Source organism: Myotis lucifugus, unplaced genomic scaffold (assembly GCF_000147115.1).
Source record: "Myotis lucifugus unplaced genomic scaffold, Myoluc2.0 scaffold_121, whole genome shotgun sequence".
NCBI lineage: Eukaryota > Metazoa > Chordata > Mammalia > Chiroptera > Vespertilionidae > Myotis > Myotis lucifugus.
Genome location: NW_005871169.1, coordinates 790,547 through 804,664, shown reverse-complemented (window position 1 = coordinate 804,664; position 14,118 = coordinate 790,547). Strand labels below are relative to the sequence as shown.

The following is a 14,118-nucleotide window of genomic DNA, read 5'->3' as shown; positions in this document are numbered from 1 at the left end:
CACCCTCTCCAATCTGGGACCCCTTGAGGGATGTCCGACTACCCAGTGGGATCAGGCCTGATTGCCCACAACTGCCCTCCTCTGCCAGCCATCTGTGTCCACTTGGGGGCAGCCATCTTGTGTTGGAGTGATGGTCAATTTGCATATTACTCTTTTATTAGATAGGATTATTATTTATTAATTATTTTATTATTTATTTGTCTTACAACTTTTGCGCACACCTGTATTATTAATAATATATGTGAAATATTTATTATTATTGTGTGTCATTGAGCATTGCAGAATCATAAAAAATAATATATGCTATGGTAATATTCAAATCCTATATAATAAAGAGCTAATATGCTAATTAGACCATACACCAGAATGACTGTCTGGATGACCTTCCGAACGAAGCTAGGGCTGCGAGGGCCGAGCCCCTTGCTGAATTTTGTGCATCGGGCCTCTAGTATTTCTATAATCCATGTTGGAAAAAACAAAAGAAAGATAAAGGAAGAAAGATTTGGGTTGTGAGCTTGAATTCTTAAAATTGCCAACTAGTTGGTAAAAAGGAATAGAAAATTATTAAGTATAAATGAATGCTTTAATTCCAGTATGTCCCTTATCCCTTCACAGTCTATGCCCTGTTTTGAAACTTCTTATAACTATGTTTTTGTTTCTTTTTCTCCCTGGTGCTGCATATATAAGCCATTTGTACTCTTTCTTCTCATAGATACTTCCAAATCACTTTACCCTGCCTTCTGGTTTAGTAGAATGGAACAAGAAAACGTAGACTCGTGTGGGGGTTGCCATTTCTGATTGTGCAAATTTGCCACCGTGAGACTGTCAGCTGAGGGGCTCTGAAAGGGGAGGATATCTCAGTTGTGGAATTTACTTGCCATTTTGGAATTTGCACGAAAGTGCTGGATATGCTAACAGCTGCCTTGCTGGCCTCTTCTTTATAAGGAAGTATTTAACTATACTTATGTGAAGCTGCCATATGAAGAAATGTATTAGATTACCAACTCTAGGTTATTTTGCTAAAAACTATACTTTTAAGTATCACACCAGATAAGAATCTTCTTACTCAGACAGTAGCTGTGTATCTGGCTGGACAAACAAAAGTAACAGTTTATTCCCTTCTGATGTATTGTTTATTCTCTACAAATAGATGTCTATGAAATGTCTTTCAAATGTGTTTTTCTCTGCTGTTCCAAACTTGTTTTGATCATGTGAAACACTTCAGATTTGCTTTTTCTCCATAAGTTTTTTTTAACAGTATAAAATATTGAACCAAATAGTTTTGCTAGCTGATATTGATGACACATGATTTCAGCTTTTATCTTCAGTAGAAAATCAATGCGTCACAGCATTCACTAAGAAAAAGGTTTGGGACTCTTTGTAATCCTTTGTCAGGTGATTGCTTTATCTTGATTTATGCCTTTAAACTTTTTCTCATTCAGCAGAAAATATTGTATCGCTATCTGTGAGAGCAAAGCGATCTATACCAATTTATGCTCAGAGTGCAGCTTCCTTCCAGGATTGTTTATGGAACATATTAACTCACAATAGATTAGAGACACAATATCTTTTTCCCCTTAAATATGTCATATTGATGATTTTGGTTCACAACCAATTTTTTATATTAAGATTTTTAGTAAAAAATATTTCTTCATAAGATAAAAGGGGATTGTAGGTGATTTTTATTCTAATGCTTCCCAGAATTTCAGGGTCTAAAAAGAAATTCAATGCTCTTGGTCTTAATAGAATTGTCCTTATGGCAGGATTGCCAGTTGGACCTGCTTTAAGGAGCTATTCTGAAATTGTTTTTAAAACAGAAAACAGCATCGTCAACTATTGCCAAAGTATGATTTGATTATACACTTAAAAAAAATCTTCACCAGAGGATATTTTTTCCATTGTTTTTCAGAGAGAGTGGAAGGGAGGGAGGATGGGAGGAGAGAGAGAGAGAGAGAGAGAGAGAGAGAGAGAGAGAGAGAGAGAGAAAGAAATCAACTGGGGAGCAAATCCACAACCCAGGTACATGCCCTTGATTAGGAATAGAACCCAAGATCTTGTGTATGTGGGGTCCATGCTCTATCCACTGAGAACACTTGCCAGATCTGATTATAAACTTTATTTAAAAACTAATTTCTTAAAATGAAACTCAACATATTACCTTCCAAGTATTTTTACCCAAATATACATTATTTGCTTTATTATATCATTATTTATGTAGGAAACAATATTTTATTGTTACCATTTTGAACCTTTTTAGGTTTACTTTCTCATATAGAAAATGTTCTTTTCATTTCATGATATAAAGCCAAGGGGAAAAACTAAAAATATGAATGGATGCAATTCTGAAATGTTTAAGGTTTAAGATATTTTTTATACCTGAGCCGGTCTTCAGGAGAGTTAAGTGTAGAGGATGAAGATGAATAAAAGTCCTAAAAAATGATAAAAATAGAAGTCAGTCCACATGACCCCAAACTTATGATTTATTGGGGAAACCATGATGTACCTAAAGCCTCTATTTATACTGAATATCTGACAAAAACTTTTCCTCCCAATTTCTGTGAGAGTTGCTGCCAATTGAAATTTTATTTGCATTTGGAATAACTGAAATTTTCAGGAAATGTGGAAGGTTTATAAAACCTTCACTTTGTAGAAAGTTTGGAATAGGTATCCTTGTGTCTTTGTCAGGTATAGGCTGTTTCTACACTTCTGTGTCTCTAAATTCATAATTTTATTCACATGTATATGTGCAAATACATTACTATCATTTTTTGTAAGTGTCATTAGTATGATTATTCTTTTAACTGCAGTGTTCTTACTGCTTCAATCACTACAGAGCAGACCTTAGCCCACAGTGTCCTTGTAATTCCATCTAAATTAAAACACAGTCAAAAGCAATCAAAATCTACTACAGAGCACCCAGGCTCTGTTTTAGGATAGGATTATTTGTCTATATCCAATGCAATGTGTAACTATAGGGTGTCCCCCAAAAAGTATACACACACTGAATAATTATGAAGGCAGTGTTTATTAAAATAGGCTTCATTTTCAAAATTGAACTATCAGCTGTTAAAGTATGTATACATTTTTTGGGACACCCTGTACTTGTTTTGACCTCCAAGACTCTATTGCTCTTCCCTTGTTGTTGTTGTCCCTGGCTTTCTGATCTTTGATTTGATTACATTTTAAGATTTTCTTCTTGCTTCTTTCTCAGTTTCTCTGATATCTCTGCTCTCATAGGTAATGGCAGCTTGCTCTATAATTCTTGGCATTGTTCTGTTCAGATAACTGCTAATGACAGAGGTAGGTGTTTCATGTGTCATTCTATCCAAGTAAACTCTGTATATCCTGGGACTGCAATTTGTACTGACATTACACTGATATTAAAAATTATAATGTTATACTACTACTATAATTTATTCAGTGTTATAACATTACATCAACCTGGAACTACTATTTAGTGTAAAATGTGAGGTCACTTTATTTTACATTTACATTTTATAAAAGAAATTTAAATACTTTTTCATTGTTTCCCAAGAGGAAGGGAAAAGGAGAGAGAGATAGACACATTAATGATGAGAATCACTGATTGGCTGCCTCCTGCATGCCCCCTCTAGAGGATCGTGCCTGCAACCCTAGGCATGTGCCCTGTTCCAGAATTGAACCCTGATTTCCAGGTTCATGGGTCGATGCTCAACCACAAAGCTATACCAGCCGGCTATTTTACATTTAAGTAGCTCAAATTAAAGTTGGATTTTTGATACAATACATTTAACTTTTCACTGCATTATAGATTATATTCAAGCTATCGAACAAAATACAATATAGACTTCAGAGTAAAACTGCTTAAGTTCAAATCCTAGCTCTGTCATTTATTAGCTGTGTAGCCTTAGGAAAATTATGTAACTTCCATATGCCACCATTTCTTTACCTATAATTGGATATAATAATAGTACCTACCTTGCATAGTTTTTGTAATTATATTTTATATATGTACCAGAGGCCTGGTGCACAAAACTCGTGCACAGGTAGGGTCCCTAGGCCTGGACAGCAATCAGGGCCGATCGGGGCCTTACGGCTGCCAGCCGGGGCCTTCCTTCATTCCATACCACCCCCTGGTGGTCAGCGTACGTCATAGCAAGTGATCAAACTCCCGAGGGGACAATTTGCATATTAGGCTTTTATATATATATATAGGTATATATCCTATATAATAAAAGTATAATATGCTAAGTATCTGACCAATTGGTCAACCACTCGCTATGATGCACACTGACCAACAGGGGGTAGATGCTCCCACCGGTAGGTTAGCTTGCTGCTGGGGTCCTGCCAGTGGGGATTGGGCAAGAGGGCTGGACATGCACTGGAGCCCTCCTGCGGTCACTCCCCAGCTGGCTGGCCCCCATTGCCCCCATCGGGACTGGGTAAGATGGCCTCAATCGGCTCCAAATGCTGGCCAGGCAAGGGACCCCACCCATGCATGAATTCGTGCACCAGGCCTTTAGTAATTCTTATAAAAGATCAAGGCATACAGTAATCACTCAAATACAATAGTAAGAATAACAGCAATAACAACAATAATTAATATGTAATAATAATAAATTTACTAGGTATTATTATTAAGTTTAAAAATAAAAATTGAAAGCTATCTTTGAACTAGAATAAATATTATAGAACTAGTGGCCCAGTGCATGAATTCATGCACATTGAAAGGAAATTAATTAGAAGAAATATTTTAATATTGCTATTCTCCCTTTCTCTAAAATAGAAGTGTCAACCAAATTCACGTTCGACAATGACAGATGAAAACACATGCATGTGATTGGCGCCAGTGAGAGCTTTATATGTATCGCGCATGCACAAACAAGTCAACTTAATCTTTTATAGATATAGAATAAACCTGCTTAATTAGACCTGCTTTCTGATTTAGCTAAACTTTTTTCAGCCCAGTGAAGCACCCCAACTTCTCTTCCAGGTAATTGTCAACAACACAGCAGTAAATATCAACACAAGGCAGATTATTATTGTAGATCATGCAGGGAGAAAAATGGGTAAAATATTTAATTGCAGCAGTGTTTGACTATATTCTGTGCAGTGAGAAAAACCAGTCAAGGTCCACTATTTCTTACTTCTTTTCTCTCGGGTCAAGTTTATAAGCTTTCTAAATCTCCATTTTCCGGCTAATGAAAAGAAAATAGGATTTCACTGAGTCTCCTATCTACCTACTCCAGGACTTCTGTGAGGATCAAATGAGATGAGGCATGGGAAAACACTTCACAGACATCTGGTTACAGTGTAAAATGTTTCCACCTGGCTATAAAGCAAGTCATTACTGAGCTGAAGACACTACCAGTAGGCTAGTTGTCACTAGGGAGAGGAAGCCACCTGTTGCTACGTGATGTCACTATCTGGATGGACACTTAGCATATTAGCCTTTTGTATATATAGATTTCTATCCCCTTTCTAAATGATTGAGGACTTAAAAACCATTTGATCTATCTTCATGCTTAATTATTCTAAACAGAAAAGAAATCATTGGTAGCCAGAGAAAACTGCCTTTGTTTTCTCTTAGCATGCAGGAGAATGATAAAAGGTAAGTGCATAATAGTACTGAATAATAGCCACAAACAATGACACAGTCTACCAAAATTTGAAAAATAATAAAGAAATAGTATGGAAAACTTTATGCCAATAAACTGAGCAACTTGGATGAAATGAACACAAATCACTAGTACTAACTCAATAAGAAAAAGAAATGCAAAGTGTCCTGTATCAGTAAAGAAATTTAATTCACATTCAACACTTAACCCAAGGAACACTCCAGGCCCAGATATATTCACTGAGCAGTTATATGAAACAAAGTCAAAAAGAAAAAAAAAAAAAGGAGGAAGGAACATTTCCCAACAGAAGCCAGTGTTATCTTGTTTCCAAAGCCAGAGATGTCACAAGAGAAGAAAATGAGAGACAAATGTTTGTTATGAATTTAGATGTGAAATTACTCAAAGCAATATTAAGAAAATGATATCCTATGACCAAATGGAGATTATCTCAGTAATGCAAGTTTAGATTAACATCTGAGAATCTACCATATTAATAGAAAAGAGGAGACAATTATGTGATCATTTCAATGGAGGTATAGGAAGAACTTATAAAATCTAACACCCTTTTATAATAAGAACTCTCAGCAAGCTAAGAATAGAAGGGAGCATTTTCAAATGGATAAAATGTGTTTACAAAAGAAATCTACAGCTACCTTCTTAGTGAAATAGTTAATGGTTTCTACATAGGATTGTGAAGAATGCAAGGATATTGGTTCTCACACTTCTTTTAAATATTGTACTAGAGGTCAAAACTAGTGAATGCAAAAGAGAGAAAGAAAAGAGGTAAAGAAGAAAGGGAGGGGAGGAGAGAGGGATAAGAAAATAAAATAAAAGAAAGAAAGAGATGAGGCATATTTTAGAAAGGAATAAAAACACTGTATGTGTTTGCAGATGACATGAATGTATCATATAAATCCCCAGGAACATCAGAAAAGTGCTAAAACTAATAAGTGGATTTAAGCCAATTTGTAGGGTAAAATGAAAATAAACAATGTAAATTGTATTTCTATTTACAATGAACAAGCAACTAGAAAATTACATTACATAAACAAATCAACTTACAATAGCATTAAATATAATATAATAATTAGGAATAAATTTAATGAAAAAATGTGCAGATATGAAATTTATAAAACAATGTGTGAAATTAAAGAAAACCTAAATAAATGGAAATATATATATGAAGTTCACAGTTAAAGGCTTTGTACTTATTAGATGACTAGAGGCCTGGTGCACAGGTTTGTGCACTGATGGGGTGTGACCTGCAGGGATCACCCACTGTGGGGGTGCTGCTCATCCTGATCAGCTGAGCAGCGCTCTCATGGTGGGAGCGCACTGACCAGCAGGGGGCAGCTCCTGCTTTGAGCATCTGCCCCCTGGTGGTCAGTCTGCATCATAGCGACTGGTCAGCTGGTCAGTCTGGTCATTCCAATGTTCAGTCACTGGGCTTTAATATATATAGATAATTATCCCCAAATTAGTCTCTAGATTCAATATAACCCAAATCAACCCTATGGTCCTTTTTGGAGAAATTACAAAGTTGATTCTAAAATTTTTATGGTAATGCAGAAGTTTTAGAATAACATTTTAAAGCATTTTTTTAAAAAGCAGAATGAAGTTGGAGGACTTAACATTCCAGATTTCAAGAGATATTATAAAGCTGCTTTAACAGAATAAAAAGTTTAGAAAGATACCCACTCTTATATTGCCAGTTGTAATTCAATAGGGAAATAAAGTTTCTAAAAATGTTGCTGCTGAAACTGGATATTAAATAGAAAATATGAACTTCAGCAATTACCTCACACCATGTTCTCAAAGTAATTTAAAATATATATCATTTACATAATGTAAATGTAAAATTATGAAACTTATTGAAGAAAATATAGGAAAACCTTTAATGAATTTGATTACTGCAGGACAGTTGGCCCTGTCCAAAACGTATATTACAATTTTTCTCTTGCTCTAGAGCAGTGGTTGTCATGTTGTGACCCAACCATAAAATTATTTTCGTTGCTACTTCATAACTGTAATGTTGCTACTGCTATGAATCGTAATGTAAATAACTGATATGCAGGATGGTCTTAGGCGACCCCTGAGAAAGGGTCGTTCAACCGCCAAAGGGGTCGCGACCCATAGGTTGAGAACCGATGCTCTAGAGCAGTGATGGCGAACCTATGACACGCGTGTCAGAGGTGACACGCGAACTCATTTTTTTGGTTGATTTTTCTTTGTTAAATGGCATTTAAATATATTAAATAAATATCAAAAATATAAGTCTTTGTTTTACTATGGTTGCAAATATCAAAAAATTTCTATATGTGACACGGCACCAGAGTTAAGTTAGAGTTTTCAAAATGCTGACATGCCGAGCTCAAAAGGTTTGTCATCACTGCTCTAGAGTCTAGAGGTTCTTAAATAAACAAAAGCAAAGAAAACATAGCAAAAGACAAATGTTTTAAAAGACTTTGAGGATCAACATATAGATTTTAATTTTCTTTTTAATTTCTGTCACCTAACAGAGTAGATTATGTAGTTTTGATTCACTGACCATGAGTTGGCTGTGTCCACAGTTTCTCATGAATAGTTTGTCATGGATACTGTTGTGTATAACCCCAGTGCTCCCTCAGGGCTGGAGTACTCCTCCCCCACCTGCTGGGAGTTTTATCCGCTAATGCCTGCCAGCTCATGCTCTCTTTAGAAATTGCCCTCAAGAGAGAGAGTTGACTTGCCAAGGTGTGATGCCCCCTCTTTGAGACAGCTCCTATCAGAAGTACAGTCAGTGGGGGGAGGGGACAGGTAATAAAAGCTCAGTATTCTTTCAGTCTGCAGGCCGACGCCCTATCCACTGAGCCACACCGGCTAGGGCAGTATTCTTGTTTCAATGTGGGGCAGCTCTGAGGACCATCTCAGTTCCCTGATGCTTTGTTGTGACTGCATCATAGCTCTCCTGCTTCTTTCACTCACCTAAAGTTCTTGGTTTCAAGGGAGTTGCCTAATACAAGTTCTGTACCCAAATCTATCTCAAATCTGTTTCATAGGGAATCCAACCTGAGACGATAGGTTTTGGCCATCATGCTAATTAGTCATGGAAGGTAAAGATCATGGAGCTTTACCTTCTGTTTTCCCTTGTAGCCTCTATTTCTACCAAAGCTTTACTCATGTAGACATAAAACAAAGTTAATAACTGCAGCTAATATTTATTTAATACTTCCTATGTGCCAGGTGCCGTATTTTGTACATTATCTTTTCACAATCTCCCAAAACACTAAGTGGAGGGTCTACTCATTCATGGAGAAAAATGAGGATTGTTTTGTAAAATGTTAACATTAGAGGAATTAGGCTGAAAGGCATGAGGGGACTCTTTATCTTATTTTTGCATATGTTCTGTAAGTCTAAAATCAGGTCAAAACAAAAAAAAAATTAAAAACATTGAGTAGTGGAACTAAGTTTTTAAGGTTTGAGTATCAGTCCAGAGTTCAGGTTCTTATTTACTAACCTAAATTGCCTTTAAAACAAAACTTCTCTTGGACTCCACCCAGGGCAAAGTGACACAGGTGTGTGCCTTTTTGCACAGATTGAAATGGGGGTTTATCCTCTCAACAGTCACTTGAAACGCTCTGTTATGGATATACGTTTTATATAAATTATCAGTCTAATGTTAGCACTTTTATTATAATTACCTAAAATATAAATTGATTCCTTATAATTTTTACTGTGTCAGCTAAAATCAAAAGCCATATACAAACATGCAGATGAAGTTCAGTGAACGAACTTAGTGGTGACAATGCTCAAATAAATGAATATGTGACTCCTGCCCTCTCACTGCTTGTTTTTTCAGTGTTCCAAGGATAGAACATGGTTCAGACAGTCAGTGTGTCCCCCCATACTGTTTGTCATCTTTAAGATACTTCTTATCCAATAAAGGATAGAGCCCTTTTCTCCTTCCAAATTGACAATTGTTAGATTGTTTTATAGGACTCCTTCGAAGGTCATTAGGTTCCAACGCAGCATTAGACAAGTTGATAAAACCATCCTTATCATGAACGTTCCTTCCTTTCTGGTATCACTCTGCTCCTCACTCTTTCTTCCAGAGATAATTCTCAAAATAAATGCCTGCTTTCAGAATTTTCTCTCACATTAAGAAAACTATTTTGATAATGCATTTGAAATCCCCTTTTATAAATATATTAGAGGCCCAATGCACAAAAATTGGTGCGAGAGTGGGCCTTCCTTTCCCTGGCTGCCAGCACCGCTTCCCTCTGGCACCTGGCACCCGGGCTTCCCTCCGGCCGCCAGCAGGAACCCAGGACCCAGGCTGGCTTCCCTATGGCCCCGGCTTCATCAGGAAGGATGTCCGGAATGACGTCCGAAAGATGTCAGTCTAATTAGAATACTACTCTTTTATTATTATAGATTTGATATTCCATACCTCTAAAATCTAGATGCTGACCAATAAAACCACCAAGACCACATTAAAGGAAGGTTATTATATAGAAAATTTTCCAAAATACTTTAACAATTTGTTGTAGATATGCCTTTCCTTTTTAAAGCCCCATCTAATAAAAAGACTTAATTTAAGAGTATACCTGAGAATATATTATATAAGATAAATTTTGCGTTTCAAAAGTAACTAGGACTCTCTCAAAATGAAGAGGATGTATAAATATTCCTAACACTTTTCTTTCCAGTTTTAGAAGTGCAGTGAATACAAAGATCTTAAACTTTACTTTGATAGAAAAGAAATATGGTTCCTAAAAAGGCAGCTTTAAACAGTTTAGTCTTAATAATTCAACATTAAGTGATTTTTAAGATAGTTTTATATTTTTAAATTATTTACTTAAAAATTAAAGATTGTGAAAGGACCTTTTAATTGTGTTATTGATTCTGACAGGCACAACAGTTTTAATCTATATCAGACATTTTCAAACCTTCCTTGTCAAGAGCTAGGTAGTGAATATTTTGGGCTCCATGGGATATAGGGTCACTGTGGTGACAACTCAAAAGATGCATTGTAGGATGAAAGCAACTTAGAGAATAAAAACAAATTGGTATGGGTCTGTTCCAATTAAAAACAAAATACAACCTTTCCTTTTCATAAGACTCCCAATTAAAGAAAAAAAAACAAAAAAAACCCCACTTTATTTACAAGTTTATTGACCCCTGATCCTTATAAACAGCCACTATGGAATCCACAAAGAATTATATTCTTTCAATATTATAATGGAAGTCGGGTATTTGTTGTTGATCTCAGATATCATGTCATCCTTAGATATGATCCTTTATTTTTTTTTCTCATGTTGCCACATTCCCAGCCTGAACATATCTTTTAACTATTTCCAAGCATTATAATTTTGTTAGATTTGTTCAAATGGCTGCATAATTAAATGACCAACACTAACTGGCCTTTTCTCTCTTACCTTAGAGACAGAACACACTGATTAATGAAAGACATATTGGGAAGTGATCATCTATTTTTAGGAATATTTACTAAAAAAAAAAGCTTAGGTAGAACATGTCTTCAGGCACCCCAGAAGGCTAAGACATAGAGTAATGGTTATCTGAAGAGGCTGAAACAAAATATATGTTTTCAGAAAAAGTAATAGAATAGTTTGGGAGGAAATCACTAGCACAGGATGAAGGAGATGAAAAGGAGCGTAAAAGTGAGGCTTTGAGAAGGAAAATGTTACTTTTAACTCCAAGATTCTTATGAAGTCTATGGAAGTCAGTGTCCCACCCTTAAATGAAGCTGAAGGAATCACTTTTAATAATCTGTATGATTATTCATTCTCTTTTCTAAAAATACATCTTAAATGAATATCTACTTTTCTAAGAAGAGTCCTTTAGCCATGCTTTAAAACATGTCAGGTGGCATTCTCTATTAGCACATCACATCATGATGTTCAAAGTACATATAATTTACTACATTTATTCCCCCACTGACTTTTTCCTTTCCATACATGCTTAGATAATTTTATGTAAATTTAATTTTTAAGAGATTAGTGAAAGGTGAAGCTTTGATTTCCATGTGAGTCAAAGTTAGGAGACCTCCAGGGCTAGTGTTTTTTTTCTATAAAGACCATTGCTTACCTGCATTTTCTATAGAACTAGCAGACATATCAATATGCAACTCAGAAACTTGGCTGTTATGTATGTATATTTAGATTTTAGATTTACATTGAGACTTGGTTATTGCAGAGTTCATCTGCCATCCAAAATGTTGACTAATGGATCAGTACCTTGGTCTCTTTAACATATATGAAAATGATGCTGCCTTGAGTGTGGGTTAAGAACAAGGACAGCTGTCCCCACCATGTGGATGCCTATCTGCACTCCCACAGTGGGACAGTGAACTGGACAATCAGGACAGAAGCAGTGAGAACCGTTTCTCAACTGATGTTAAATTGCATTAGGTGTCTCATGACTTCTGACAATGAGCTTGCAGCATTGCACAAACATACCTTTTAAAGTCCTAGGGATGAAGAGCAAATTTTAGTATAGTCTATGCTAACTGGATTCCATATTGTTCTAGTTCTAATTTTGTTTCATCTTTGAAATGTTGTCACTAAATGATATTTATATTCCTCATAAGCTTAAATACTTAGTTCACTATGAAATACAGTGTTGTTTTAGGTGTAGCATAGACAATAGTGGAGAATGGAGAAAACAGAATAGATTTTTAGGAAGTAGAAATTTACAAGGAGGTCATCAAAATTGAAAGTAGTTTTCTCTCAAGTCTTTACTTGGTATACAAGAGGGTAGATACCCTCCAGAATTTAGGAAAATGTCAGCAAAAAATATTTTGAGCAATAAAATAAATAAATTGTGCATAATGTATTCTCCTGGTAGCGTGGCTAAATATACCGAAATCTGGTTTAAGACGCATTCATATGTCTTTTTTCTTTTTTATTGAATTTATTAGGGTTACATTGGTTAATAAAATTATATAGGTTTCAGGTGTACAATTCCATAACACATAATCTGTATATTGTATTGTGTATTCAGCACCCCAATTCAAGTCTCCTTCCCTCACCATTTAACTGCCCGCCCCCCATCTTCTTCTACCTCTCCCCACCCTTCTTTCCCTCTGGAATCACCATTCTACTGTCTGTGTCTATGAGTTTTTTGTTTGTTTGTTGCTTATTCCCTTCACATTTTTCACCCAGCCTCAACTTCCTCCCCTCTGACAGCTGTCAGTCAGTTCTCTATCATATCCTATATAATAAAAGGGTAATATGCAAATTGACCCTAATGGCTGAATGACCGGGAATGACCGCTCAACGCAGGAGCTGTCCCCTGGTAGTCAGTGTGCTTCCACAGGGGGAGTGCCGCTCAAACAGAAGCTGGCTCATGGCTGGCCAGTTCAGCAGCGGTGGTGGGAGCCTCTCCTGCCTCTGCTGCAGCACTAAGGATGTCCGACTAACAGCTTAGGCCCTCTCCCTGCGGAGCGGGCCTAAGCCATTAGTCGGACTCCCCTGAGGGCTCCTGGGCTGCCAGAGGGATCCCAGACTGCGGGAGGGTGCAGGCCGGGCTGAGGGACCTCCCCCACCTGAGTGCACAAATTTTCATGCACCAGGCCTCTAGTGTCTTATATTAGTTATCAGGCAGAATGCTTTACATGTCTAAGGTGTGTATATGTGTGTGTGTGTGTGTGTGTGTGTGTGTAAAATATCTCAGTTATCAAGCAAATGACTTGACTTCTTTAGGAATTCAATTTGTTTTTTTTCAACATAGAAGTAGAATTAGATTAGTAGTTCTCAAATTGTCCTAATTATCAGGACTATCTGGAGTATATATATATATTTAAAGATAGACTTTCATACAATGTATCAGAAGCTCTGGGGGAGAGTCCTAAGAATTTTAACTTAAAAAAAAACACCCTTGGTGATTTCGGTGGTAAAACAATTTTAGAATATATTATATTGAATGATATCTACATTAGGTTTTATAGTTACTTAATATCTGAATTTATTTAAAAAATACCTGGCAATGAATTGTAAATGTTACTATTCATTCTAGCTTATCTCCTAAATAGCATCAAGGGGGCCTAAATTTGCTCTTTTATTGCCTTAAAAAGACACCAAGTTAAATGTAGTTAATGGAAGATAGGTGAATTATAGTAAATTGTGATGTTTTATGCTCTCAATACAAGCTTTTGTTACTGTGAAGATTGTATCTGTGTTTTCAGTTCTGTGAAAGGATGCTACCCTTTTCTATATGATCAACAACAGGCTATATTTTCTTGCTGACACTGTCTCTAGAACATTCCACACTACCTTCCCTCTATCTACTCACCAAGTATGCTTCTTATCTGGATTTTGTTCAAGAAGATTTTCTTTTCTGAGAACCTTAATGTGGTGACCAGCTGGCATAGGCATTCAGACACATTTCCAGTTATGTTTTATTTCATACTAGGGGTTCAGTGCATGAATTCATGCACCTTGAAAGGATTTGTGGGCTGCAAGGCTGCAGTGGGCAAACGGGGTGGGTGTTGGCCCATCCTCCATGCCCCCGCCTGGCCCCT

General features: G+C 36.4%; 1 protein-coding gene across 1 annotated transcript in view; it reads left to right on the top strand.

The window, feature by feature from the left end:
* Positions 1 to 14,118, top strand: part of MALRD1 (MAM and LDL receptor class A domain containing 1) — a 496,818-nt gene that overhangs the window by 88,753 nt on the left and 393,947 nt on the right. Inside the window, exon 15 of the mRNA XM_023758060.1 lies at positions 713 to 768. Within this exon, the coding sequence (XP_023613828.1) occupies positions 713 to 768 (56 nt within the window). The remainder of the gene's footprint in view (positions 1 to 712; positions 769 to 14,118) is intronic.